This window comes from Chanodichthys erythropterus, chromosome 24 (genome assembly GCF_024489055.1).
Source record: "Chanodichthys erythropterus isolate Z2021 chromosome 24, ASM2448905v1, whole genome shotgun sequence".
Classification (NCBI taxonomy): domain Eukaryota; kingdom Metazoa; phylum Chordata; class Actinopteri; order Cypriniformes; family Xenocyprididae; genus Chanodichthys; species Chanodichthys erythropterus.
The window spans coordinates 23792604-23819594 of record NC_090244.1 but is presented as its reverse complement, the minus strand read 5'-3'; the positions used below and the strand labels follow the sequence as shown (position 1 = coordinate 23819594).

At 37.3% G+C, this 26991-nt stretch overlaps 1 protein-coding gene across 1 annotated transcript; it reads left to right on the top strand.

Moving 5' to 3' along the window:
• The first annotated feature begins 902 nt into the window (after window positions 1–902).
• Window positions 903–26991, top strand: LOC137015478 (ras association domain-containing protein 8). The gene is made up of 5 exons (XM_067380468.1): window positions 903–1169; window positions 18414–18617; window positions 21889–22853; window positions 25190–25334; window positions 26853–26991. Exons 2-5 carry the CDS (start codon window positions 18515–18517, stop codon window positions 26972–26974), a joined length of 1335 nt encoding a protein of 444 aa, XP_067236569.1. The 5' UTR covers window positions 903–1169; window positions 18414–18514; the 3' UTR covers window positions 26975–26991.

The following is a 26991-nucleotide window of genomic DNA, read 5'->3' as shown; positions in this document are numbered from 1 at the left end:
TATTTGCAGTTTACAAAGAGGTGTTTTAGTTTACAACAAATACCATTTAAAAACCTAATTGAAACTATAGTTTTACAGTAACCAAAAAAACAAAACAAAAAAACAACACATTAACATGAACAATGAAAACATTAATATAATGTTTACAAAATATTTAAATAACTTTAAAACTCTGGAATAAAGCAAGAATTTATATTTTATGTGAAACAATTAAAAACAATGAAAAAAAAAACAAAAAAACAACAACAACAACACAAGGGGTCAGTATATCTATGAGTTTGTAAAGTTGCATTTCAGTAATGGCGTCAAACTGTTTTAGCTTTATCTAAACGTTTAAATAGATTTATTTTTTTTTTTTTTTTGATTTTTCTAATTTTATTTAATGATTATATCAGCGTCATTATTCGGATGTAAATTTAAATTATTATTCAAAACGATTCTTATTGACGTCATTATCACGTGGTGCGAATTACTTTTCTCAACAGTGGATGGCCAAATCTTCGCTTGATATTAAGGAATTCTTTTAAATAGAGGTTCCTGTGGTTGATTTCCATTTATATTTCAGTTTGAAATCATTTAGCATTTAAATGACTTAAATTATTTAAATGTCCATACTTCTTAGTAAGCAAAAACAAAAAAAAAAGTTTAAATCAGATCTTCGACAGTCAGACGCCCTCTTGAGGAAGAGCTGCCGCCCACCCGTATTCACAAGTCCCGCCTTCTGCGACAGGACGGGCCAATAGGAGCCTCTCAAAAGCTGCCTCTGATTGGACAGTTGAGGGGCCATTCATAATCCGTACCAATCATAGCAAACAATAATCAAATTGAGGGCGGGTCTTGACAGAACACGGCGAGTGAGATCAGATGGTCGTATTTTCCACATACTAGCTCGGATGGACCGACTGCAGCACAGCGTGAAAACTTTTCCTGTGGGGCGGTGATCTCTACGGATGAAATCCGCTAATTTTCTCAGACTTTTGCGCTGTAAAAAGACAAAATACAAGAGGATTTTCATTTATATTTAGCAAACGGAGCTTTATAGTAAGGCTAAACACAGGAAAAATCCTGATTATTATAGTGTCCTTTTAAATTATTGCTCAAACTTTGGTCAGTGTAACATCGGCTCGGACAAAAATTGGATAAATGTTTTTCTACATTTAGACATAAAGGTAAGACCATTTTGCATGCGGAACATTTTAATACTTAATAAATGTAAAGAATAATAATATATCAGTTACAGTTTGAGGTCCATCCATCATGCGCATTCAGCATCACATTCTTATATATTTATAGCTTAGAGTTGAAGTCTTACATTTAGATCAAAAGTTTTATCGGAATATAAATCAGCGGATTATTTCGTGTATTGTAAATACGACGTTATTTAACTAAAACAGTATTAAAACAGCTTGACTTTGGTATTTTGTATACAAAAGCATCATATCAATTAACATTTACAAAACACGAGTTTACATTATGAGGTATGAATTTCATATTGCAAGAAAATGAAATATCAGTGAATAAAGTCCTCCTTTATATGTGGGTGCAATTATATGATTTGCAAAGTCTACTTTTGTTGTGTTTGCCAGAAAATTGTTTAATTTTTTGAAGATTCATTCCACTTCAGAACATCAGTATTTGTAGGACTATTTAAACTTGTTTATTTGACACAATATGAGATTATTTCTGGACCCAATTACTTGTAAAATTAATTGGTGTGCCATGTAAAATCCATCTTGTCATGCAATGCAAATTGAAAGTTTAATGGCTTATTCATCATCATTTGGTTATTTTTCTTTTATATGCACTGCAAAGTACTCATTCAGCCTACTTTATTGAAAGTGGGAAGATGAGAGATTATTAATAAACCACTTAGTCACGTTGACACTTCATCTAGTACCCCGTAACTGGCTGGTCCTTCAAAGCTAGCCTGCTGATCACAACCATGGCAAAAGAACAAAGGCAGTATTATATCCAGCAAAACGTGCCATCCAGATGTTAGCGATTCTGCCAGTGGGTGTGGAGGTGGATTTTGGGGGGTCTATGGATATTCTCAAGTTTATTAAAGCACCTCAGCTGAGACTCAACAAACTCTTGCTGGTGTGTAGTTAAATAATACCACAGTAGAGTGTTCTTGCCATCTAAAGTCCTTAGAGAAGGACTTTGTTTAAAACCTGGCATGGTTTATTCCCTTCATAGTTTTGAGGAAAGCTTTGTTTTCCTGTTACCTTCCATGAAAGCTCCTCATTGTTTTTACTCTTACAGGCTAAATGTGCCAAACTGAGTGAAAGAATCAAGAACATTTTAGGACACCAGAGGGATTTAGGAGCAAGATTTGGAGATTTCACTGTGAATTCGCTCACTTTCTTCCAAAACCTCAGGTTATTGTTTTACTGGGGTGGGGAAAGAAGGTTTGTTTTCCTTCCTCCGTCGTCCCAGATGGGAGATTTTGGTGAGGACACAGTTCTCCTCTGTGTTTGGCAGATGGGAGGTCTATCTTGGTTCAGTTTGATTGTTTAGTGGTGGTGTTTGTGTACTTTGCGTTTGTTTTGCACCTTCATTTTCCCCTGGGAAGCAACAAGATTCAAAGCACGAGAATATATATTCACACTCTGTTGTTGCTCATACAAGAGAATGCCAGGCAAAAAATAAATCTTTAGTATCAAAACATGTAGTTAAAAATAACATTGCTTAGCCATAGAAGATGACTAAAAAACTTTGATTAGAGAAAGCGAGAGGGAACTAGAAACGTCTTATCTCCTTCAGTGCCCAGCTGTGTGGAATGTGTAACCTCACTCTTATCAGTTTCCATGGTGTAAAATCAAGGCTCAAGTCTTTGGATAACCACCTGCATGCCTTCGAGCCTCAACAATGGCTCAGTCACTAGCTAATCTTTTTAGTAACTTCTACAGTAACTTCAGTATACAGTATTTAGACGCTTAAAGGGATAGTTCACCCCCAAAAATGAAAAGACTGTTATTATTTACTCACCTTATGACATTCTAAACCTGTATGACTTTCATTCGTCTGTGGAACATAATGAAAGATATTTTGAAGAATGTTTCAGCTGTTTATGTCCATATTATTAAAGTCAGCAGGGCCCAAAACCTACAAGCTTCAATAAGGACAAAAAGGTAGCATGAAGGTAAATCCAAATCGACTGATATAGAGTGCTTTCACAACTAGGGTTGCAAAGGGGAGGAAAGTTTCTGGTAAATTTACGGAAAATTTTGGAAACTTTGGAATTTATGAGAATATATGGGAATTAATTGGAAATTTGGGGAAATTTATATAAATATATAAATTATATAAATTTCTATAAAATATATCATATACAAACATAAATATAAACATTTAGTCTGGTCATAATAATATGAAATAACAGTAATTTCTTTTTTGCATCCAATTAACTCTAATTTAGTAAATTTGTAAAATAAATTTATTTTATTGTTATACGTGTGTTATTTATTTCAGTGTCACGTGATCCTTCAGACATCATTCTAATATGCTGATTTGATACCAATCAATGTGGAAATTTCAGTTGTGCTGGTTAATATTTTTTTGGAACCTCTGATACTTTTTTCAGTATTCTTTGATGAATAAAAAGTTAGAAAGAACAGCATTTATTAAAAATAAAGAAAATATTTTAACAATACAAGTCTTTAATATCACTTTTTTTCATCAATTTCACACATTTTTGCTGAATAAAAGTATTAATTTCTTTCAAAAAAAAGAAAGAAAAAAAAATTACTGACACCCAAATTTTGAACGGTAGTGTATATTGTTCCAAAATATTTCTATTTTTTAAAAATGCTGTTCTTTAACTTTTTATTTATCAAAGAATCCTGAAAAAAAGTATCACAGGTTATAAAAAAAATATTAAGCAGCACAACTGTTTCTAACATCGATAATAAATCAGCATATTAGAATGATTTCTGAAGGATCATGTGACACTGAAGTCTGGAGTAATGATGCTGAAAATTCAACTTTGATCACAGAAATAAATTATATTTTAATATATTAAAATAGAAAACCATTATTTTAAATTGTAATAATATTTCACAATATTACTGTTTTTTTGTATTTTTGATCAAATGTGCATGTTATGGAGGAATGCACAGTGCATGCAGGGGGTGTGGCCTCAATAGCCCTGCACTAAGTAGTGTGCTGTGTGAATGTGATTGAGGAATGTGCAGGGTAAAATTTTAAAAACTGAAATTGCATAAAATCTGGTTGTTTTAACCAAGATTATGCTGCAAATTTTTTTTCAACTACATTTAAGTTACCTGTTATAGGCAAACCTGAAATTCCCCGTTTATTCCCATTAATTCCCATATAATCCCATTAATTCCCATGGAAAGTTTCCAGCCTTGAAAATTCCCGGAATTGTGCAACCCTATTCACAACTGCCTCATTTAGTTCGGTTGAATCGCGCTAGAGTTTGCACTCGGGTGTGCACCAAAAGCAGACCAAACATGCGTACCGAGACCTCCTTGAAGAGGTGGTTTCGGTACGCTTTCAATCATAATTCATAATGGGAAATGTGTTATATAAAAATGCAGTAGTGTCTGATTCTGTGAGTGAGCACATTAATTACCGTAGTTGAAAACCAAAAAGCGCCTCTTAATCTTGTGTAATTTCGCTTCTCCATCCAAGAATGCTGTCTGGCGATGAAGCCTTGATTCCTGCTCTGGCTGCATTATAACATTCTTATAGTGTTTGCATGTGTCTCGACACAGTTCGCCTACTAGACAGTGCTAGGAGATCCAGAGAGAGTGTGTTTGAATTTGCCGCAGCATTAATACGAATGTAATATATAATTTAACAGCGGGAATGATGGCTGCATTTGTATAGTGTTTGCGTGTGTCTTGACAGTTACAAGTAAAGCCACAATAAGCTCATAGAGTGAACTTGTCAATCATTTTTTATGGATGACTCTGAGAAAACTCTGACCAATAAGAGGACAGTTGTACTCACATGTGACTTGCATAAACACATTTTGGTACGCTTTGAAATGTTGCTGTGTGAAAGCAAACTGAACCAAGAAGAAAATGCAACATTGTAACAAATTTAGTCCCTCTTTCGGAAAACAACAAACGATCCATTGGTGTGAGCAGCACCAGCAGCTGCAAACCTGTCACTCAAGTGAACACGCCCTTAATTATGCAGAACTTTAAGCTTAATATAATTTAAACGGATGAGTTCTAAAAAAATTCACCCCCCTCAGAGTTGTCATGAAGGGCAAAATTAGTTGTATAGACCAAAACCACAATTTGATCCAGGCTTTTTTTTTTTTTTTTTTTTTCTGCTGTAAAGTTGGCCATTTTAACATGGGACTCAATGAGATTCTGCTCTCTTTTGGAGCCTGTCCCTAGTGGCCAGTCGATGAATCGCAGTTTAAGTCACTTCTGTATTGGCTTCAAGAGAAACTGGGGGAGGTTGCCACTTGGGTTTGACATAACATTTCAATTTGTTGTTTATCATATAAAGTGATTGTGTAACTTGTTTAACAATTAGAATATCTGGATTAATTTCATGCTACTTTTATGTTTTTTTTTTTTTGGATCTTGAAAGTTTTCTCCCATCTATCCCTTTCTCATCCCATCCATCCATCCATCCATCCATCCATCCATCCATCCATCCATCCATCCATCCATCCATCCATCCATCCATCCATCCATCTTATCTCCATCCATCCCTTTCTCATTTCATCATCCATCCATCCATCCATTCCTCATTCCATCCATCTATGCATCCTTCTTTTTCTCCATCCATCCCTTTCTCATTCCATCCATCCTTCCATCCATCCATCCATCTATCCATCCATCCCTTTCTCATTCCATCAGCCATCCATCCATCCCTCCCTGTCGATATTTCTTAGTTTTTTTTCCCCCTCTTGGAACGGTTTTAGCTGAGGCCTGCAACTAATTATGCGAGAGTGCATAAATTGCTAGTAATTACATGTAGCATGGCAGCTAGCGCAAGCACAAGCAGAATAAAGTTAATCCAAAAAGCTCTGCAATAGTAACAGCACACACCATTATTCCTTGAGAATTTAGCTCATTCTCTCTGGATTTGGATAGAAACTACTGCTGGAGCTCGAATCTTGTATCATTTTTACTTAATTTGATACTTTCCTCAGACTTTAGGGTTTAGCTCAATTGATTCTTAACAACCAAAGGTAAGGTTTCATAGCACATACAGTGGGTACGGAAAGTATTCAGAGCCCCTTAAATTTTTCACTCTTTGTAATATTGCAGCCATTTGCTAAAATCATTTGAGTTCATTTTTTTCCTCATTAATGTACACACAGCACCCCATATTGACAGAAAAACACAGAATTGTTGACATTTTTGCAGATTTATTAAAAAAGAAAAACTGAAATATCACATGGTCCTAAGTATTCAGACCCTTTGCTGTGACACATATATTTAACTCAGGTGTTGTCTATTTCTTCTGATCATCCTTGAGATGGTTCTACACCTTCATTTGAGTCGAGCTGTGTTTGATTATACTGATTGGACTTGATTAGGAAAGCCACACACCTGTCTATATAAGACCTTAAACACACAGTGCATGTCAGAGCAAATGAGAATCATGAGGTCAAAGGAACTGCCTGAAGAGCTCAGAGACAGAATTGCGACAAGGCACAGATCTGGCCAAGGCTACAAAAAAATGTCTGCTGCATTAAGGTTCCTAAGAGCACAGTGGCCTCCATAATCCTTAAATGGAAGATGTTTGGGACAACCAGAACCCTTCGTAGAGCTGGCCGTCGGGCCAAACTGAGCTATCGGGGAGAAGAGCCTTGGTGAGAGAGGTAAAGAAGAACCCAAAGATCACTGTGGCTGAGCTCCAGAGATGCAGTCGGGAGAAAGTTGTAGAAAGTCAACCATCACTGCAGCCCTCCACCAGTCGGGGTTTTATGGCAGAGTGGCCCGACGGAAGCCTCTCCTCAGTGCAAGACACATGAAAGCCTGCATGGAGTTTGCTAAAAAACACCTAAAGGACTCCAAGATGGTGAGAAATAAGATTCTCTGGTCTGATGAGACCAAGATAGAACTTTTTGGCCTTAATTCTAAGCGGTATGTGTGGAGAAAACCAGGCACTGCTCATCACCTGTCCAATACAGTCCCAACAGTGAAACATGGTGGTGGCAGCATCATGCTGTGGGGGTGTTTTTCAGCTGCAGGGACAGGTTGCAATCGAGGGAAAGATGAATGCGGCCAAGTACAGGGATATCCTGGAAGAAAACCTTCTCCAGAGTGCTCAGGACCTCAGACTGGGCCGAAGGTTTACCTTCCACCAAGACAATGACCCTAAGCACACAGCTAAAATAACGAAGGTGTGGCTTCACAACAAATCCGTGACTGTTCTTGAATGGCCCAGCCAGAGCCCTGACCCAATTGAGCATCTCTGGAGAGACCTAGAAATGGCTGTCCACCAACATTTACCATCCAACCTGACAGAACTGAAGAGGATCTGCAAGGAGGAATGGCAGAGGATCCCCAAATTCAGGTGTGAAAAACTAGTTGCATCTTTCCCAAAAAGACTCATGGCTATATTAGATCAAAAGGGTGCTTCTACTAAATACTGAGCAAAGGGTCTGAATACTTAGGACCATGTGATATTTCAGTTTTTCTTTTTTAATAAATCTGCAAAAAATGTCAACAATTCTGTGTTTTTCTGTCAATATGGGGTGCTGTGTGTACATTAATGAGGAAAAAAAATTAATTTTAGCAAATGGCTGCAATATAACAAAGAGTGAAAAATTTAAGGGGGTCTGAATACTTTCCGTAACCACTGTATGTAAAGTTAACTTCCCATTTTAAGGAATATTTGGAGGGTATCTTTCTAAATTAGCCTTTATGCAGTTGAAGAAGAAAATGTGAGCTCCCATACAAAATATGCAATCTAAAGTTTAATTTAGGATGAGCAGTTTGTTCAAATCACTAACACGTATAAGCACTACCACAAATTATTCTCTAAATCATGGACAAAGCAGAAAAGAGAAATGCTTGCCAATAATGCTTTTAATAAGCAAGTTGAAATGAAGTGTGTTGTTTATATTTTTGGACAAGGATTACAGTTAAACTGGCGGGAAAACGTTGGCTATCTTACTTCAGTGATTCCCGAGGGAAAATGTGAATGCCTGAATCAGAAGTATGAGCAATGATGAGCGGATATTACTCAGTTGAGTTAATTTGAGATGTGCAGTTCATGGTTAGCCCATGACACGTTACAGAATCACTGCCAGTAGAATTTATACCTGTTTTCTGTCTGCAAACAACAGCCTCAGTCACATTTTACAGTGCAAGATCGTTTCCTTCACTCCGTACCGATGATTTGAAAGCAACTACAATATAGATCAAAGATACAGACATAAGTAGTTTATTGATGTGATATTCTGAATAGAGATGTTCACAATTCTTTGTCCTATTTGACACTATTAATATGCTGTTCTGGCATTGTACGTATCATTCACACTCACTTAAGTCTTCGTGTGGGATGATGTCATCATGATGAAGTCAGAGTTGGCTCCAGCAGTGCAGTCACCAAATGGACAGTCGTTTTCTCAAGTGCTTCATTGTGATAATCACAAATGGTGCTTGATTGGCTTCTGCAGGGCTCGTTTTAGACCGACTAAGTGATCACTTGTGCTCAGCATGATGTGCAGATGATTGAATGGAGTGCTCATGGTGGGGCGGCAATCAAATTCATCAAAGCCTCTTCCTGATTAAGATTGGTGACCTGAACAAAACAGTTCAAAATGCCTATTGTAGCTTTAGCCTATTTGTAGTACTTCTTAATTTCCACACTTGACGTGGACATGTGACGTTTGCTTGTGCTTTTATGATGTCCACAAGACTGTAGGGGAGAGTTTGTGTTATAAATAATCATAATTTGTTAGAAAAACTTTACATTTGAAGTTTTATTTTTATGTCAGTTAAAGTATGATTTCACTTTCAAATAAAATGTTCCTGATAATTTACTTAGCCCCATGTCATCCAAGATGTTCACTAGATAAGACCCTTATTTCTCGTCTGGTGTCGTTTAAAGCCCTTTGAAGCTGCACTGAAACTGTAATTTTGACCTTCAACCGTTTGGAGGCCATTGAAGGAGAATAATCCTGGAATGTTTTTATCAAAAACCTTAATTTCTTTTCGACTGAAGAAAGAAAGACATGAAAATCTTGGATGACATGGGGCTGAGTAAATTATCAGGAAAATTTGAATTTGAAATTTGAAAGTGAACTAATCCTTTAAAGGACATGGAATATTTTACTGTCACTGAACTTCTGTGGCTCTTTTAGCTTAACCAAGCACTGTGTTTCAGGTTGTTTTTTTCTATATATTCTACTCTTTCATTGTGAAAAAGACAACAAATATGGTCTTGTGATCTGATTCATTGTTATTGTTATAGAGGTCAATATTTAAATGATGCATGTTTTGATAGTACATCTTGTACTATGACAGCATTGGTTCCCTTGTGATTTTGGCTAATTTAGTCAAACATATATGCAGCAGACGTGAAGTCATCCGTTAACTGGGCTTCCTTGCTTCAGTGATCGCTGCTGGAAAAATGTCAGAATACAGCAGGCTGTAGGCCACTTTTGCGTTAGCAGGAAGGAACACATAAAATGTATCCACAATGCATCTGACCATTGGCTGCAGGACTCCATCTGCTATCGTAGACGCTAAAGGGTAGTAAAAATGAAGGTCAAAACATTTATCTGCTCACAGAAGGGCAAAATGGAAGGAAAATGATATGCAGTGTGCAACAAACATCACATCTTTGACATTTGTTGAGTATCTCACCCCTAAATAGTGATGAAGAAATGGTGAATGTTATATGACAATTCCAAGTGGGAAATTTTTGTATAAATTGATGGCCCAATTTAAAATGTGATTTGAATGTCCTTGCATTGGCAGCCTGGATTCTGAACTATTCCAAACCCTGTATAAATCAAAAAATTAGAAATTTGGCAAGATTACAACTGGGGAAAACTGAAAAAAAGATGGTTTGTTACAACTGGAGCCATGAAACGGTGAATGTTCCAGTTGTAATAAACCATCTTTTTTTTTTTTTTTCCTTTTCATTTTGGCTCAGACAGAAGAGCTCTTACAGGGGTTCTACCATGCCATATGTCTCCGCATTAAACCAGAAACATTCAGTGTACTACCTCTTACGGGGTTGGAAAAGCAACTGAAAAGGCACTTTTTTGTTGAGTAGTGCATGCATTTGTGCAGTTCTTGGAAATAAAGTCTTGATTATTCAATGCAAAAGATTATTATATCTTGTCTTAAATGATCGGGTTACTGTAGCAGAAATGGTGGATCACTGTGAAAGCAAGGTCATGGATTGGGTTCCTAGAAAGCATATTCTAATAAAATGTTGGATAAAAGCAGTTTCATTTTTTTAAATCTCAAACTAAACTATCTATTTTTAAGATCAATTATGAATTACCTGTGTAAGTTATCCAGAACTGCCTGTTTGTAAAAAAAAAAAAAAAATGTTTTCTATGTCATTGTTCAAATTGGTCGTATAGTCAAAGCATGACTAGGGATACTAACAATTAATCGACGCTAAGAATTTAATCGATAAAACTTATTGATGGTCGTTTAAGCAAGGTCAACATTGGAGTGTGTAGTTTTGAGGTGCATGTGGCTCATGCGTGCAGCAGACACAGGAGGAAACAATGTACTAAAAACCTACAAAATTTGTACAGATGACAACATTATCAAAACTATCCCCGTTCACACAGATCCGCACAAACGACTAAAGACGCTGTATTACACATGCCAGACAAGTAGTTGTCACTTTGTAAAGAAAGACTACATGCCTATGCATATACGCATTCTTTTACAGAGCATTTGCCTCACGCATGCCTGTCCACCTTATTTTTACAGTTTACTTCACTTCGATATTCTTCTTGTTATTCCCCTATAGCGGCTAATAAATTGGAAGTCTTGCACATTCACAGAAAACATCTTACTTCTGCAAAAAAAAAAAAATAAGGTGGATAGACTTAACATGTAATACGCATGTGCATGCCATCACCGTTTTCACAGATTCATGCTTTTGTAGTTTACATGGAGATGATAACATTATCATTTTCAAAAATGTACAATTTGTGACCCGTTTTCAAAATTTTGTTTTTTCAGGCCACCAAAATGCCGTTGTCGTGTAAATGAACGGCCAGAACGCATAAAGTTTTCTATTTTTAGTTGAAAACAGTGTCGTGTAAACAGCCCCTTAGTAGCCCCCTCCTTGATTAATTGTTCGTTAATTTATGTAAGATCAATTATGGGAATTTATGGAAATTGACATCCCTAAGCATCTTTAATCATAAATCCAATAGATAACATTGAGGAGAAACTCAGGAGATACATATCATAACTACATTCCTCATAGATGAGACTGAACAAAGATAATTAAGGACTTAAATACACAAAAAGGATAATCAATAGAACTTGAGACAGGTGTGTAACAGTTTTTGAATACCATTCACATCTCCGTGTAAACTACAAAAATGCAAATTTGTGAAAACGGTGAAGTCAAGCACATGCATATTATGTGTTCAGGTCAGTCTATAGGTGTGTAGTTTTTCTTTACTAAGTGACATCGCCAACTACTGGCCTGGTAGGAGAATACAGTGTTTTTAATCATTTTCCATTACATTGACGTCTGTATGCTAAAAAGGCAAAGGAAATTTGCAATTTTTCAATAACAAAGCATCTTCAACTGAAGACTTCAGTAGAAAAACATGGAAAGCTATGTGTTTTAACCACCTGGTTTTCAGTCCTGAACAGAGTTGTCCTTTGAGAACTGCACATTGTTTTTTATGTATAATTTTGTGTGCTTGCAGATTTTATTAGTGCAGGACGGGTGTACTATTTCATTCAGAGAGGAGCTCTGTCTTGAAGCTGTGGTCTTTGGCTGCAGCAGTGCTTTACTTTTCCAGCCCAGTGCCCCATACAGTCAGTAAATCGTCCCTGTCCCTCCTCTGGAGCCAAACTCAAAGCTCTATAAACATAATGAACAGATGAAAAGAACGGATGTGTATTGATATTAGAACCTTTTCAAAGAAATAGGGAGAGCAAAAGACATAAATTGTATGAAGGTAGACTATGCGTAATCTTTTCATTTTGGCAGTTTAACAAAAAATGTGCTTCTAAAAATGTATTACAGTAGTTTTTAAAAAAAAAAAATATTAATAAAGTGAGTCAAAAAAGCAGCAGCTTTGTTGTAAAACAAAAAGACTAAATCAGTGGAGAAAAAAAGTATTTCTGCACCTAGTGGCACCAATTTTATTAGATTTTTATATTTTTTTCAATTCAAATATATAAAACTGGTGCTGTCAATTTAACATTCATATTATGTAATATGATAATGTGATAATATTTATAAGTTACTCTTCCTGTAAAGTGATCTTGGGTTATAGAAAAGTGCTATATAAATAAAACTTATATAAATCTGAATTCAAACCAAAAATTGAAAAAAATGAAAAGGTAATTGTAAGAAAGTTTGTTTTTTTTTTTAAATCACACATGATGTTGCTACAGTGAGATCTACAGTCACACTGCGAGATAAAAATTGGACTCTGAATTATGAGAAATTTAGTCAGAATTACTATTTTGTTTGCCCAACCTGCCCTGTTGTAAGTGGACTTTAGATTGTGGGTGTAACAGATTTTGTAGGCTCTTATGTTGTATTTACTTTGGTTTGCATGTTCCCGTTGCTAGTTGGTTTCTGTGGTTACTCATTGGTTAATTGATTATGTTCACCTGAGTCTTGTTTGGGGCTTCATTTAGCCTTGAATTTAAGACCTCAGTTTGGTTTTTCTGTTTGTCCTGTATTGTAGTGGTGGTGAGATGAAGCTTTGAAACTTTCCAGCCAAATGTGTCGAAAAGTGGTTCATTTTCTTGAGGCTTTGGACAACCGCTGGTCAAGTCAAGTCACCTTTACTTAAATAGCACTATTTACAATGCCGATTTTGTCAAAGCAGCTTTACAGTGATAAGAGGAAAATAATTTTGGCTGCACAGCAGTTCTAGAAGAAAATGGTCTCATTGTCCAGCTTAAAGGATTAGTTTACTTTCAAATTAAATTTTCCTGATAATTTACTCACCCCCATGTCATCCAAGATGTTCATGTCCTTCTCTCTTCAGTCGAAAAGAAATTAAGGTTTTTGATGAATACATTCCAGGATTTTTCTTCATATAGTGGACTTCAATGCCCTTCAAACGGTTGAAGGTCGAAATTACAGTTTAATTGCAGCTTAAGTTCAGAATTGATTCATTCCGCTGTAAAAAAAATCAGTAGTTATTAATTTAGTTAATTTATCTGTACAGCAGATCTGGAGAAAACATTGATGTTGGTCAATGCAAATATGGTGCAGGAAGAAAATTGTCAGGAGCGTGACAGCACCAAAATGTGTGCTACATTGTTCACAAAGGCTTGATACATTAACATATACATACATAAACACATGTATAAAAAAATTTATAAGTACCTTTCAGGTACTTCACTGTACTCACATGAACTATTTTAAATACGTCTTCAGTAGCTTTCTGGGCATCTGAAAGTGTTAATTATCTTAGCTGGCAATAGTGGCCTCACTGAGCCATCGGATTTTATCAAAAATATCTTAATTTGTGTTCCGAAGATAACAACATGAGGGTGAGTAATAAATGACAGAATTTTCATTTTTGGGTGAACTAACCCTTGAAGTTCTCGACACAAGCTTCGAAGCCTCTGTATCAGGCATAACATCACTATTGTGTTGTCTTTGCTTAAAGGGTTAGTTCACCCAAAAGTAATGTAATTTATTACTCACCCTCATGCTGCTCCACACCCGTAAGACCTTCGTTAATCTTCGGAACACAAATTAAGATATTTTTGTTAAAATCCGATGGCTTAGTGAGGCCTCCATAGCCAGCAATAACATTTCCTCTCTCAAGATCCATTAATGTACTAGAAACATATTTAAATCAGTTCATGTGAGTTCAGTGGTTCAATATTAATATTATAAAGTGACGAGAATATTTTTGGTGCACCAAAAAAAACTAAATAATGACTTATTTAGTGATGGCCGATTTCAAAACACTGCTTCAGGAAGCTTCGGAGCGTTATGATTCATCTGTGTCGAATCATGATTCGGGTCGCGTGTCAAACCGCCAAACTGCTGAAATCACGTGACTTTGGCGCTCCGAACCGCTGATTCGACGCGTTGATTCATAATGCTCTGAAGCTTGCCTTCTTGACTGCCTTTTTTGGTTTTGTAAATCTGCTGCATTTTAGATCCCCTGGTCCTATTTGGCTAATACAAATGGCAAACATGCATGAGGAGAGCACTATACTGCATATTCTAGTTGACTCTGCTGTGTTATTGCACTATTGCTGTGTCCTCTCAATTAACTCATTTGATTCCACTCGTCTTATGTCTTTTTGATTTGTGAAGCTTGATTCATGTTGAACAAATTTGGATAACCCTCTAACTATTTGCTTTGTCTTATTAACAACACTGCTTCAATAAATCTGCAAATGGATCTTAGACGAGTCTCAGACTGTTTTACATCACAGAATGTGTAACGTTTACTTTGCCGAGAGAATAAACTAAAGCTGAAGATTTGCTCAGGCGTGCATGTTTGCCAACCCGTCGTCCTAAAATTGTACCTGTTCACAGAAGTGGGAGGAACACAATATCGGGTCCAGCTGGTCTCGTTGTATCAGTGGGACGTCTGCACTGCGGCCAACTGTTTTTCATGTTATCCTCCTCCTCTTCGGCACACCTCCACAAAAAGCGCAGATTCACGGCCAGTTCATTTTCTTGGAAAATATGCTATTTTAGGAACGTGTGAGTTGTTGTTTGAAAGTGACTGAATCATTTTTTTAGACAGCAGTCTCTTGTTTTTTTGTTGTTTTTTGAAAGAAGAGCTGATTGTTCAACTAGTCCAAAATCTGAGGAAGGAAATGTGTCCATCTGGAAGCACAGAGGTCTCCTGCTAACAGCACAGTCATTTCCTTTTACAAAGCTTTCCTGATTAGGAAAGGCTCTCATTATAACACTCGTCTTTGTTCCGAGACAGATGCATTTCAGATTTGTAAAGTTAATGGATATTTGTTTTAGCAAACAAACAACAACAACAAAAAAAGGTTAGAAAATCGTATATGAAATATCTTTTTAATGGCATTCTAACCACAAATGCCACTTTGGTACTTCATTAAAAGTAAACATTCAGTTGAAAACAGAGTACTGAACTCTTGTGGGAATAAATTGTTTGCATTTACAAAAGAAAATAAAGTAGCAAAAGAATAGTGTTAAAGAGAGTTTATCCAAAAATGTATCCAAAAATTAACATTTTGTCATCATTTACATACCCTCATGTCATTCCAAACCCATTTGAATTTCTTCTGCTGTTAAGTTAAAAAAGACACCATATAAGTGATCCATATGTTCTGCATTTGCAGCTTTGTGTGATGAACAGACTTGCTAAATAGAATACCAGTTAACATGGTGTCTTTGACTTAAAGGGTTAGTTCACCCAAAAAATGAAAATAATGTCATTTATTACTCACCCTCATGTCGTTCTACACCCGTAAGACCATTCATCTTCGGAACACAAATTAAGATATTTTGATTAAATCCGATGGCTCAGTGAGGCCTCCATAGCCAGCAATGACATTTCCTCTCTCAAGATCCATAAAGGTATTAAAACATATTTAAATCAGTTCATGTGAGTTCAGTGGTTCTACCTTAATAATATAAAGCGGCAAGAATACTTTTGTGTGCCAAAAAAACAAAATAACGACTTTTCAACAATATAGTGATGGGCCGATTTCAAAACACTGCTTCAGAGCTTTACGAATCAAATCAGTGATTCGGATCTTCTATCAAATGGCTAAACTGTTGAAATCACATGACTTTGGTGCTCCAAGTCACTGATTCGATTCGTAAAGCTCAGAAGCAGTGATTTGAAATCAAACCATATTGTTGAAAAATCGTTATTTCATTTTTTTGCCGCACAAAAAGTATTCTTGTCACTTTATAATATTAAGGTATATTCACATGAACTGATTTAAATGTCTTTAGTACCTTTATGGGTCTTGAGAGAGGAAATGTCATTGCTTTGAATGCAGGCCTCACTGAGCCATCGGATTTAATCAAAATATCTTAATTTGTGTTCCGAAGATAAATGAAGGTCTTACGGGTGTAGAATGACATGAGGGTGAGTAATAAATGACATTTATTTTCATTTTTGGGTGAACTAACCCTTTAAAGAGGCCATATTATGCTTTGATTTTGTTTTTGGGGTCTACTAGAATAGGTTTTTATGGAAGCTTGTTTCCAGCACTGAATAAAAAATAAAAAGGTAATTGCGACTTTTCATTTTTTCTCACAATTGCGAGTTTACATATCACAAATCTGAATTTTTTTCTCAGAATCACGTGATATAAACTCACAATTGCATGTTATAAAATCAGAATTGCGACTTTATATTGCAATTCTGACTTTATAACATGCAATCACTTTTTTCTCAGAATTGTTTATATCTCGCAATTCTGACTTTATTTCTCGCAATTGCGAGTTTATATCTTGCAATTCTGAAAAAAGAAGACAGAATTGCGAGATGTAAACTCGCAATTGTGAGGAAAAAAAGTCAGAATTGTGAGATGAAAAGTTTTAAGTATCTTTTTTATTTAGTTGCGGAAACAAGCTTCCATAGGTTTTCATGCTTGAATGTTCAAAAACATTATTTTTCACATATTTTACATCGTTGCAGGTACTCTCTTCCCAGTCTCTCAGTATAGCTCTGTTTATTTCCTGTCTCTATGAAGCCACTTCTGAAGGAAAGCTTAGTGCGCTCTGATTGGTCAATTGTATCAGTGTGTTGTGATTGGTCAAGCGCTTTGAGTTTCACACCCCTTACATAACCATGTAGAGTTTCAACACACTACTAATGCAACTCAACCAGGCCTCACTCCTTTTTTGTGTATGCCTTGGGCGAGAATTATTTAAAGGTGCCCTAGATTGTTTTTTTTTACAAGATGTAATATAAGTCTAAGGTGTCCCCTGAATGTGTCTGTGAAGTTTCAGCTCAAAATACCCCATGGATTTTTTTTTAAATTTTTTAACTGCCTATTTTGGGGCATCATTAACTATGCACTGATTTTTTCAGCACGGCCCCTTTAAGAGATGCGCTTCCTCTGCCACACGAGCTCTCGACTATACATCACATAAACAAAGTTCACACAGCTAATATAATATAATATAATATAATATAATATAATATAATATAATATAATATAATATAATATAATATAATATAATATAATATAATATAATATAATATAATATAATATAATATAATATAACCCTCAAATGGATCTTTACAAGATGTTCATCATGCACGCTGTATGCATGCTTCGAATTATGTGAGTAAAGTATTTATTTAGATGGTTACGTTTGATTCTGTGTGAGTTTGAGGCTATGCTCTGTGGCTAACGGGCTAAAGCTAACATTACACACTGTTGGAGAGATTTATAAAGAATGAAGTTGTGTTTATGCATTATACAGACTGCAAGTGTTTAAAAATGAAAATAGCAACGACTCTCGTCTCCGTGAATACAGTAAGAAACGATGGTAACTTTAACCACATTTAACAGTACATTAGCAACATGCTAACGAAACATTTAGAAAGACAATTTACAAATATCACTAAAACTATCATGATATCATGGATCATGTCAGTTATTATTGCTCCATCTGCTATTTTTCGTTGTTGTTCTTGCTTGCTTACCTTGTCTGTGCACAGATCCAGACATTAATTCTGCCTTTCCTTGTCTAATGCGTCGAATGGGCTGGCATTATGCAAATATTGGGGTCATACATATTAATGATCCCGACTGTTACGTAACAGTTGGTGTTATGTTGAGATCCGCGTGTTTTCCGGAAGTCTTTTAAACAAATGAGATTTACATAAGAAGGAGGAAACAATGGGGTTTGAAACTCACTGTATGTCTTTTCCATGTACTGAACTCTTGTTATTCAACTATGCCGAGGTAAATTTAAATTCTGATTCTAGGGCACCTTTAAAGGAGAAATATTGTGACGTGTTCGTTCCCAGAAGAAAAATCCTGACTACAATCGAGGTGTTTCAGGGATTTCAGAAACCGTGCACACTGATCTAGAGAATAACTCCCTTTGGAGTGACTTTGTGCTTTGTAACTTTCCTTTTTCATGCTCAAACAGCAACATTACAAACAAAAGAAAGTAATAGGTCATAATAGGTCCTGTTTAAAAATTTACAAAAATACAAGATCAAACTACACGCCTAAGCTTTATGGCAACTGCGTAAGGTAAGATGTGAACATATCATTCCCAGGTGTTTCCTAACCCGTGTTGTACATTTGCAGAGTTTCCGTGAGGGGCTGACAGCTGTAGTGCTGGACCCCTGGAGCAGAACGGAATGACGTCACAGACCAGCAGCCCCAGACCCTGCAGAGTTTGACCCGGGATGGAGCTGAAGGTGTGGGTTGATGGAGTTCAGCGCGTGGTCTGTGGGGTCACAGAGGCCACAACCTGCCAGGAAGTGGTCATTGCTCTGGCTCAAGCCATTGGTAAGGAGTCTCAATTGCACCTTTAATGTAATCTTTCATGTTTTAAGAAGTTGTATGGAAGTTGTATTACAGTGATAAACGGGAAAATGATGATCATGTATTCAAACAAAATTCAAATCTGCTGTAAAAGCATTTCTAAAAAAATTGAATTAAAGCTTTCATCATTTACTCACCCTCATTGTCATTCCAAACTTGTATAACTTAACAAATTAAACAATTATCAAACTTGAACACTTAAAATTACACGAAACACAAATAATAAAACTGATTTATCCTAATTGATATGCATGATGGGAAACTTATTTTTATTTTGCAACAAATAAGTTCAATTTAAACTCTGCACAGAGACTTTTGGGAATACTATTTAGGCCCTGTCCCAAAAGACACACTTCATGTACACTTAAAATGGATGCCACATACTCGTTTACGTAAAACCGTAGGGTGTCCCTTTTGTCCCTTTTTTAGGTTTGGCTCACAAGCATTTCTTTGCAACCACTATGCACCCTAGACACACACTTCTGCTGAGCAGACTTCTACCTGAGAGTCAAAAGCGGCATTACATCACTAACTAGTGGACTAAAGTGAGGGCTTAGAGTGCCAATTGGAACAAGCCTTCAAATAGTTCAATGAAATTAATCATCTGAACAAACTGATTCACCAAAATGAATAAGGCTTTCCAACACACAAGGAGTAGCACAATAAGAATCAGTGATAAAGAATTCTGTCATGCTACTGCTATCTGTTGAAAAAATAGCTCTTTACTGGAAAAGAGCTTTAACTACTCCCCAACAGTGGGATGGAAGACTTAAATCATGGAAGCCATAGTTGCTAACACAGATGCCATAAATGCTGAAACCATCTGGCATCCAGGTTGATTGAGTAATCATCATCCATTTTATAATTGAAAAGAAGATTACGTATAGGAGAGTTTGTATTGGCTTTGCAACAGCTTGAGACTAGTTGAACAGCTTGTCTAAGACATTAGGCATATTTTAGGGAGTTTAAGGAAAGGCACAAATGGTCTACAAAGCTGATTTCAGTTAATTACATCACCAGTGGGACCCAAAGCAATACGTTTTTGATTCAAACCTTACTTGTCGACGTCACCGTTTGATTCTATTTTCAGCTGCACTCAGACTGGTATAATCTAAGGGCCCCCTCTTGTATTAGTGTGAAACGCGCTGGCGCAACCAAAGTGCCCACTGACATGGAAAATCTGACTCATTCTACTGAAAGAAAAAACTCTTAAGAACACCTTGATCCTTATTCACAGTTTTGGGAGTAATGTGAATCTTTTTTCAGAGGGAAAAATAGTACAAAAATTAATTGCTCTCTATTTTAAATGTATATCTTGCTCTGACCGTATTAAGGAGAATTATTTAGATGTTTAGCCATGGTAATGGAGCAGGGACGTGCAGGGGCTCAAATGTAAAAAAGGGGCATATATCACTATAATTATAATTATACATAAATATATATAAATAATTAAACACCACATTGTCAGAGTTGATATTGTGGCTTTATATATTGTCAGACACTTGCATGTGTCATTATATTATTACCATATTGCCAAAATAAAGCTTCAAATGAAGTTAGAAAGTTTTTGACCAGCACATGTTTGAGAAATCCGGACATACATGTTTTGTCCGTCATTAGAATGGCCGCATTTGAGGCAGAAAGTGCATCATCGCGTTAGGTTTTCAACAACTTACATGTTAAAAAGTTTACTGTAGCTATATGCTGTCAATCAGGGTTTTTTTCCTGTAATTTGGCCAAAATCGAATGTTATTAAAGACAAAGCTGCTATGCACAGGCTATTTAAAAGTGCCCCTGTTATGCTATTTTAAAGGTTCTTAAAGGGTTAATTCACCCAAAAATGAAAATAATGTCACCCTCATGCCGTTCTACACCCGTAAGACCTTCATTCATCTTCGGAACACAAATTAAGATATTTTTGATGAAATTCAATGGCTCGGTGAGGGCAGCAAGATAATTTACACTTTACGTTTCCAGAAAGGTACTAAAAACATATTTAAACCTTAATATTATAAATTGACGAGAATACTTTTTGTGCACCAAATAAAACCAAAATAAAGACTTCATTAATATCTAGTGATGGGCAATTTCAAAACACTGCTTCAAATCTTTTGTTTCGAATCAGTGGTTCGGATCACGTGTCAAACTGCCAAACTGCTGAAATCATATGAAACAAAAGATTCAAAGCAGTGTTTTGAAATCGCCCATCACTAGATATTGTTGAAAAGTCATTATTTTTTGTTTTTTGGTGCACAAAAATATTCTCGTCGCTTTATAATATTAAAGTTGAACCACTGAACTCACATGAACTGTTTTAAATATGTTTTTAATACCTTTCTGGGCATTGAAAGTGTTTGTGTTCCGAAGATGAATGAAGGTCTTACGGGTGTAGAACGACATGAGGGTGAGTAATTAATGACATTATTTTCATTTTTGGTTGAAATAACCCTTTAATTTTGTTTTGGAGGTCTTCTTTAACAGGTTGTATGCATCAAAGGTCAAAAAACGCTATAGTTTTCTCATAATATACATTGCACATTACCACATTTTTCAGTGATCCTCAAACAACTTGTCTGATGCTTCAGTCTCTCTAAATCCCTCCTTTCCGCGAGCCTGCTCTGCTATGATTGGCCAGAGGGCCCAGTCTACCGCTTACAGCATGTGCAGAAAATAAACGGCCATTACCATAAATGATTCAGCTCCGGAGGCTTCCTAAAGCTTAGCGTTTGTAACGATGGCATCAATTTTACCATATCAATCCGACCGCGAGTCTAATGATGAAACATTGTTAGAACTAGCTATTCAACCAGTACCTCCATCGTAAGGACGACTTGAGCGGGATGTTTCTCAGTGATACACTACTCAGTATGACGTTCATCATGAGATGTTGCAACTGTAATTCCTCACCATCAGCATTAACAAGTGTATGTCCATCAACAAACCGATGTTTATATTTCTAATTTATTGCGGTGCATTATTATACATTATTCAGCATTATATATATTCATTTAATGTAGTACTGACACTAAAAGTCTGTAAACTTGAATTTTTCTCACTAATTTTCAGTTTGGGTGAACTATACGCAGTACATATTGTCACTATCTACGATACATATTGTTGCATATTTGTATTGCGATATATTGTGACACAATATATTGTTACACCCCTAATATCTGTGGTTCCAATCTTATTGACAGTCTCATTCAACAATGTAAACTTTATTGTTTTTTTATAGGTCGCACAGGACGCTACACACTGATTGAAAAATGGAGGGACACCGAGCGACATCTTGTTCCTCACGAGAGTCCAGTGGCCTCTCTGAACACATGGGGGCAGTATGCCGGTGACGTGCAGTTTATCCTACACCGCACGGGCCCCTCTCTCAATGAGTACCCCCCAACTGAAGGGCTGACTCCTCGGGGCCCAGAGCGTGGCTTGCATCGACAGAGCCTACCACTGATGGCCAAGCTCAGAGCTCCAGGTGACCGCTCCCTCCGTCGGCGTGAGCCACGGCGCAAATCTCTGACCTTCACTGGTGTGCCCCGCAGTCTGAGGGACATCCTGAGTGGAGGCAGGCTCGGCGACAGTAGTGCCAAACAACGAGAGGTTTTAGTGAGAAGTGCCAACAGTTCGCCATCAATGTCCCCTCGATTATCAGCCAAACGTGTGGAGGATCTTACCCAACTGGTGAGGCTGCAAAGGGAGACTCTTTCAGTTCTAGACAGCAGGATTGAGGCATACGAGGCAGAGCTTCGGATGTTGACTGAGAAAAGAGTTGGACTAGAGGATGACGAACTGTATGTGAAGATGACAGAGGAGGTTTCAAGGTTGGAAAAGCAGGTGCGAAGGAACAAGGTGGAGATCGAGGAAGAGGAATTCTGGGCAACTGAGCTCCAGATTGAGCGGGAGAGCGAGAGGCAGCTACAGGAACGAATTCAGGAGTTGAGTAGTCGGCTGCACAGTTGTGAGGTGGATCTGGAACAGCGGATGATGTCTCTGCAGGGTGTAGAGGCAGGGATAGAGGCTCAAAGGCAGCATAAAGAGATCAGAGAGACCCAGCAGGCCAGTGAAGGGGAGGTGAAGGCTAGACTTCAGAGAGTGAAAGCAGAACTCAAGGCTCAGGCTCAGCACACGGCCCAGCTTGAAAACAGCTCAAGAGCAGTGGACCGCTCACTGGCTGAGTCATGCAAGAGACTGCAGGTATGTCAAGGTTAACAAACCAAAAATGAAGTAATCCATATGTAAATTTTAGAAGAGCGCAATGGTAATCAGTGGTCTTGTGCTTCTGATTTCTGCTATAAAGACAAGCATTGCTTTTCATTAGTGTACGTTGTATTCTGGCTACAAGTAAGTCTACAATACCCGGATTAAACCATTTTCGATTTCCATTCAGCTTAGTGGCAGTTGTTCAGCTGGTGCAGGACCCCCCAGAAGTATGCAATTTTAATTCAGCCATCTTTGCTCATGGGCACAAAAGCTGGAATATACTGCACAACGTTTGCCCAGAGTTTGTTAATTTGCAGTCTGGGTGAGTCGACGCTAGCTGCCAAATGTCAGATTTTGCAAAAAAAAAAAAAAAAAATTAGCTTCAGACTATGAATCCATCCAATCGGAGGATATCAAACATGTTCTGAGCCAATTTTAGAAGACTTTTTTCTCAATTATCATGCATCTCTTAGCAATGAGGGGCATGTTTCTGTGAGAGTTTGTTGTGTTCGGAATGACCCGAAAGTCTGGTAGTGTGTGAATCTCAGTCGTTTAGTGTATCATGCCCAGTTTTTCACCGTGACCATTTACAAATTCGGCAAGTTTTTGATGCCTAGTAATTAAAAGTCATGTCAGTTTTAAAAGTCATGTGATGTATTGCAGCCTTTACAGCAGGGGTGGGGAACATTAGCCGCTTTTTCACTGTCGGGCCCGCTTTGGACCAAGGTTTTCGTCGGGCCAAAAAAACGGTGCCTTTTTGCATCGAGGAAGCACCGAAGAGGCACGATCAAGCCCCGGAAGTGACCTTTGAAATGCGACCGGCCCTGGCACGCACTAGCATGCCCGCCTTTGGCCTGGCAGTGGAAACACGACTATTGATTCTGGAGGGCCATTGTCCCAAAGAGTTTAGCTCCAACCCTGAAAAAAACACTCACCTGCCTGTAACTTTAGTAATCCTGAAGACCTTGATTAGCTTCAGGTGTGTTTAATTAGGGTTGGAGCTAAACTCTGCAGGACAATAGCCCTCCATGATCAACGATCCCCACTCCTGCTTAAAAGGGTTAATTCACCCAAAAATGAAAATTCCGTCATCATTTACTCACTCTCATGTCTTTCCAAAACCGTAAGACTTTCATTCATCTTTGGAATACAAATGAAGATATTTTAATGAAATCTGAGAGATTTCTGTCCCTGCATAGACACCTGATGCTTTAAAAAGTTCATAAAGAGATCGTAAAAATAATCCATATGAATTGAGCGGTTTATACCAAATTTTCTAAAGAGACACGATCACTTTATGATGAACAGATTTAATTTAGACTTTTATTCACACATAAACATTCACCAGTGCACACATCAGTTATGGTAAACAGGAATCTTAAGCATGTTCACTTGATGTGTGAGAACCAATGAGGTTTATTCAGCACATTTGAGCATCCGGAAGAGGGTTGTTCTCATGCGTCAAGCAGGTTTGGTTGAGCTTCTATGTTTGCCTAAATTCAATCTGTTCATCATATAATGCAATTGTGTCCCTTCAAAAAATTTGGACTAAAACACTCAGTTTTACGGTCTCTTTATGAACTTTTTAAAGCATCAAAGTGGTAGTTGCATAGACTGTCAATAGAGGGACAGGAAGCTCTCAGATTTCATTACAAATATCTTAATTTGTGTTCCGAAGATGAACGAAAGTTTTACAGTTTTGGAACGACATGAAGGTGAGTAATTGATGACAGAATTTTAATTTTTGGGTGAACTAACCCTTTAAACGTGTTGATAATGCTGTTTAATAGCATTATCTGAAGGCTCCACAAGAACATGTAAAGTCTTTCATTAGCGACTAGCCTGAGCTGTGATGTCAAAGGGAGCGGGGAGCATTTCTACTTAACACTTTAAAGAGCCATCCACAAATATCTGCATCTACCAGCAGGGACTAACTGGACCAGGCTAACCAGCCAAACCTTGACTCATTGTTGTCCCCCATCAGGCTTCTTAAGTAATTAAACCAACAAAATTTCCATGCCGGTTGACTAGCTTCAACAAATGATGAACTAGACTACCAACTAGACTAAGACCAAACTGGCAATAACTAGCATAGACATTCATGATGGTCTTAGCTGCTCTATTCAGCAGGGTTCTATCTAAAACATTCTCATTTGTGATTGCTTTAAATGCAAAAATGTTGCATGTGTTTGGATTCATGAGCTAATTTTTTGTAAGTACATTGGAGGATTGTTACTAGCCAGTTGTTATCGCATTTCTGCAGGTTTATTGCCAGTTGCAACACTACACAAACATTTCAATTTAGTACCTTCTCCACCTCTTTCCACCAGGAGAGTCAGTACGAGCTGGAGCAGCTGACGAAAGAGTTGAGGCAGGTAAACCTTCAGCAGTTCATCCAACAAACAGGCACCAAAGTTACAGTTCTGCCCGTGGAGCCTGGCGATGAGGACTCTAGCAACACAACTGGAGATAAAGGTATCTGTTTTACTGACAACATATCCAAAGCCCCATATCAGAACCAAATAGTTTGTGGTTCAGAATAGCTCTATCCAGTATGGATACTGCTAGCACTCAGCATGAATGACGACAAGACCTCAACCATAATGAATAATGAGTGCATTTTAGAAAGTGTCATTAATGGCAAGACCACATCTGGTTTCAATTTCGTGCAGTGCCAAAACTACAGGCCCTTGTAGTCTGCTTTAAAAAAAAAAAAAAAAAAAAGTAATGTTTTTTGTGGGGAGGACAGTTAAATGTTTTTTTTCCTGTAAACCATATAAGGCTGAGGGTGATTCAGAAGCACTGTTGAGAGTTGTGTGCCGTGACAGATTATAGTTGCAATGATTGACTCAACAGTCCTACCTCTATCATTTACTCTTTCCAATACAAAAAAAATCTGTTATTTCTTTTTAACTTTAATGACGTCAATCCTAGGAAGAAAAAAACACATTGCAGTTGCAAGCCTTCTGTTTGTAGATCCCACTAAAGTATAAAGTGATTCCTTTTTTTTGTGCGTTTATATTACTAATACAAAGTGCCACCTTGTGGTTGGAGTTGGTATTGTAAGTGTTATTCCTGCAGTCATGGCCAAACAGTTAACATGGGTGCCCAATTCTGTTCCTGTAGAGCTACCTTTCTGCAAAGGTCAGCTCCAACCCTGATCAAACACAACTGAGGCAGCTAATTAAGATCTTTATGGGCCAGTTGTTCAAAAAGTTTAATCTGGATCAGAATTATCTGGATTTGAAAATCCCATGTTTTGCTATCAAGGATCAGATAATCCATCTTACTTTTGTGCTGGTCTTTCAAAGCAAAATTGGATTGGATCACCCTGATCCAGATACACACCTTTTCAGATTACCAAATCTGGATTACTAGTGCTCTACGGAGCCCCTAAAGGGACATGGTGATAGAAAGAATATGAGATGGGGGCGAAAAAACATTTCAATGCATTTGCGCTCTCTCCGAAAAGTTCTGCATAGCGTTCACCCGGGAAACTTTTAGGGCTGTGACGGTGTTAATTTTTTACCACTGCAGTGGGAAATCACCAACAACCGCCGGTTTTTAGGTAGATCTCCAGGAACAGGATTGGGCACCCCTGGTTTACACTATCCAAAGGCTTGGCTACATATAGGAATGAAATATTAGCCTCCATACTACTTAATGCTATCTGATCAAATAATTAATCTTTTTTCACACTGGAAATGAATCAAGTGCATTGCATTATGGGGTGCTGTATTTAACTCAGTGTGTCCTGATGTATTTGCATATTCCATGTATTCAGAAAAGTGGCATACTATGCATTGTATACATAATAAAGCAAAGATGTGTATCTGGTCAAGACTGTACTCGTTTTGTCTGCATTCTGAGTTTGTTACATTTTCTTCTTTGACCTTGATTATACTTTGTTCTTAAAATCTTTGTTAGTGCAATGAGATACAAGACAGAGTTCTTTAATAAGATGTAATTTAATTGTTTTCTTTCATTTCCCAGACTTTGCTGCATTAACTGGCTCGTTGAAGCGACCAGGTTTATCTTATCCAGTGGTTGGCAGCATCCGTGGACTCCATAGTCCAATCTCCTCAGGTTTGAATCCTGAAGGCATCTACGTTTGAGGACCATAAATCACTTC

Coding starts and splice junctions, on each gene's coding strand:
- LOC137015478 (XM_067380468.1), top strand. CDS start 18,515: ATGGAGCTGAAGGTGTGGGTTGATGGAGTTCAGCGCGTGGTCTGTGGG. Junction 18,618..21,888: donor TGCTCTGGCTCAAGCCATTG/GTAAGGAGTCTC, acceptor GTTTTTTTATAG/GTCGCACAGGACGCTACACA. Junction 22,854..25,189: donor AGTCATGCAAGAGACTGCAG/GTATGTCAAGGT, acceptor TCTTTCCACCAG/GAGAGTCAGTACGAGCTGGA.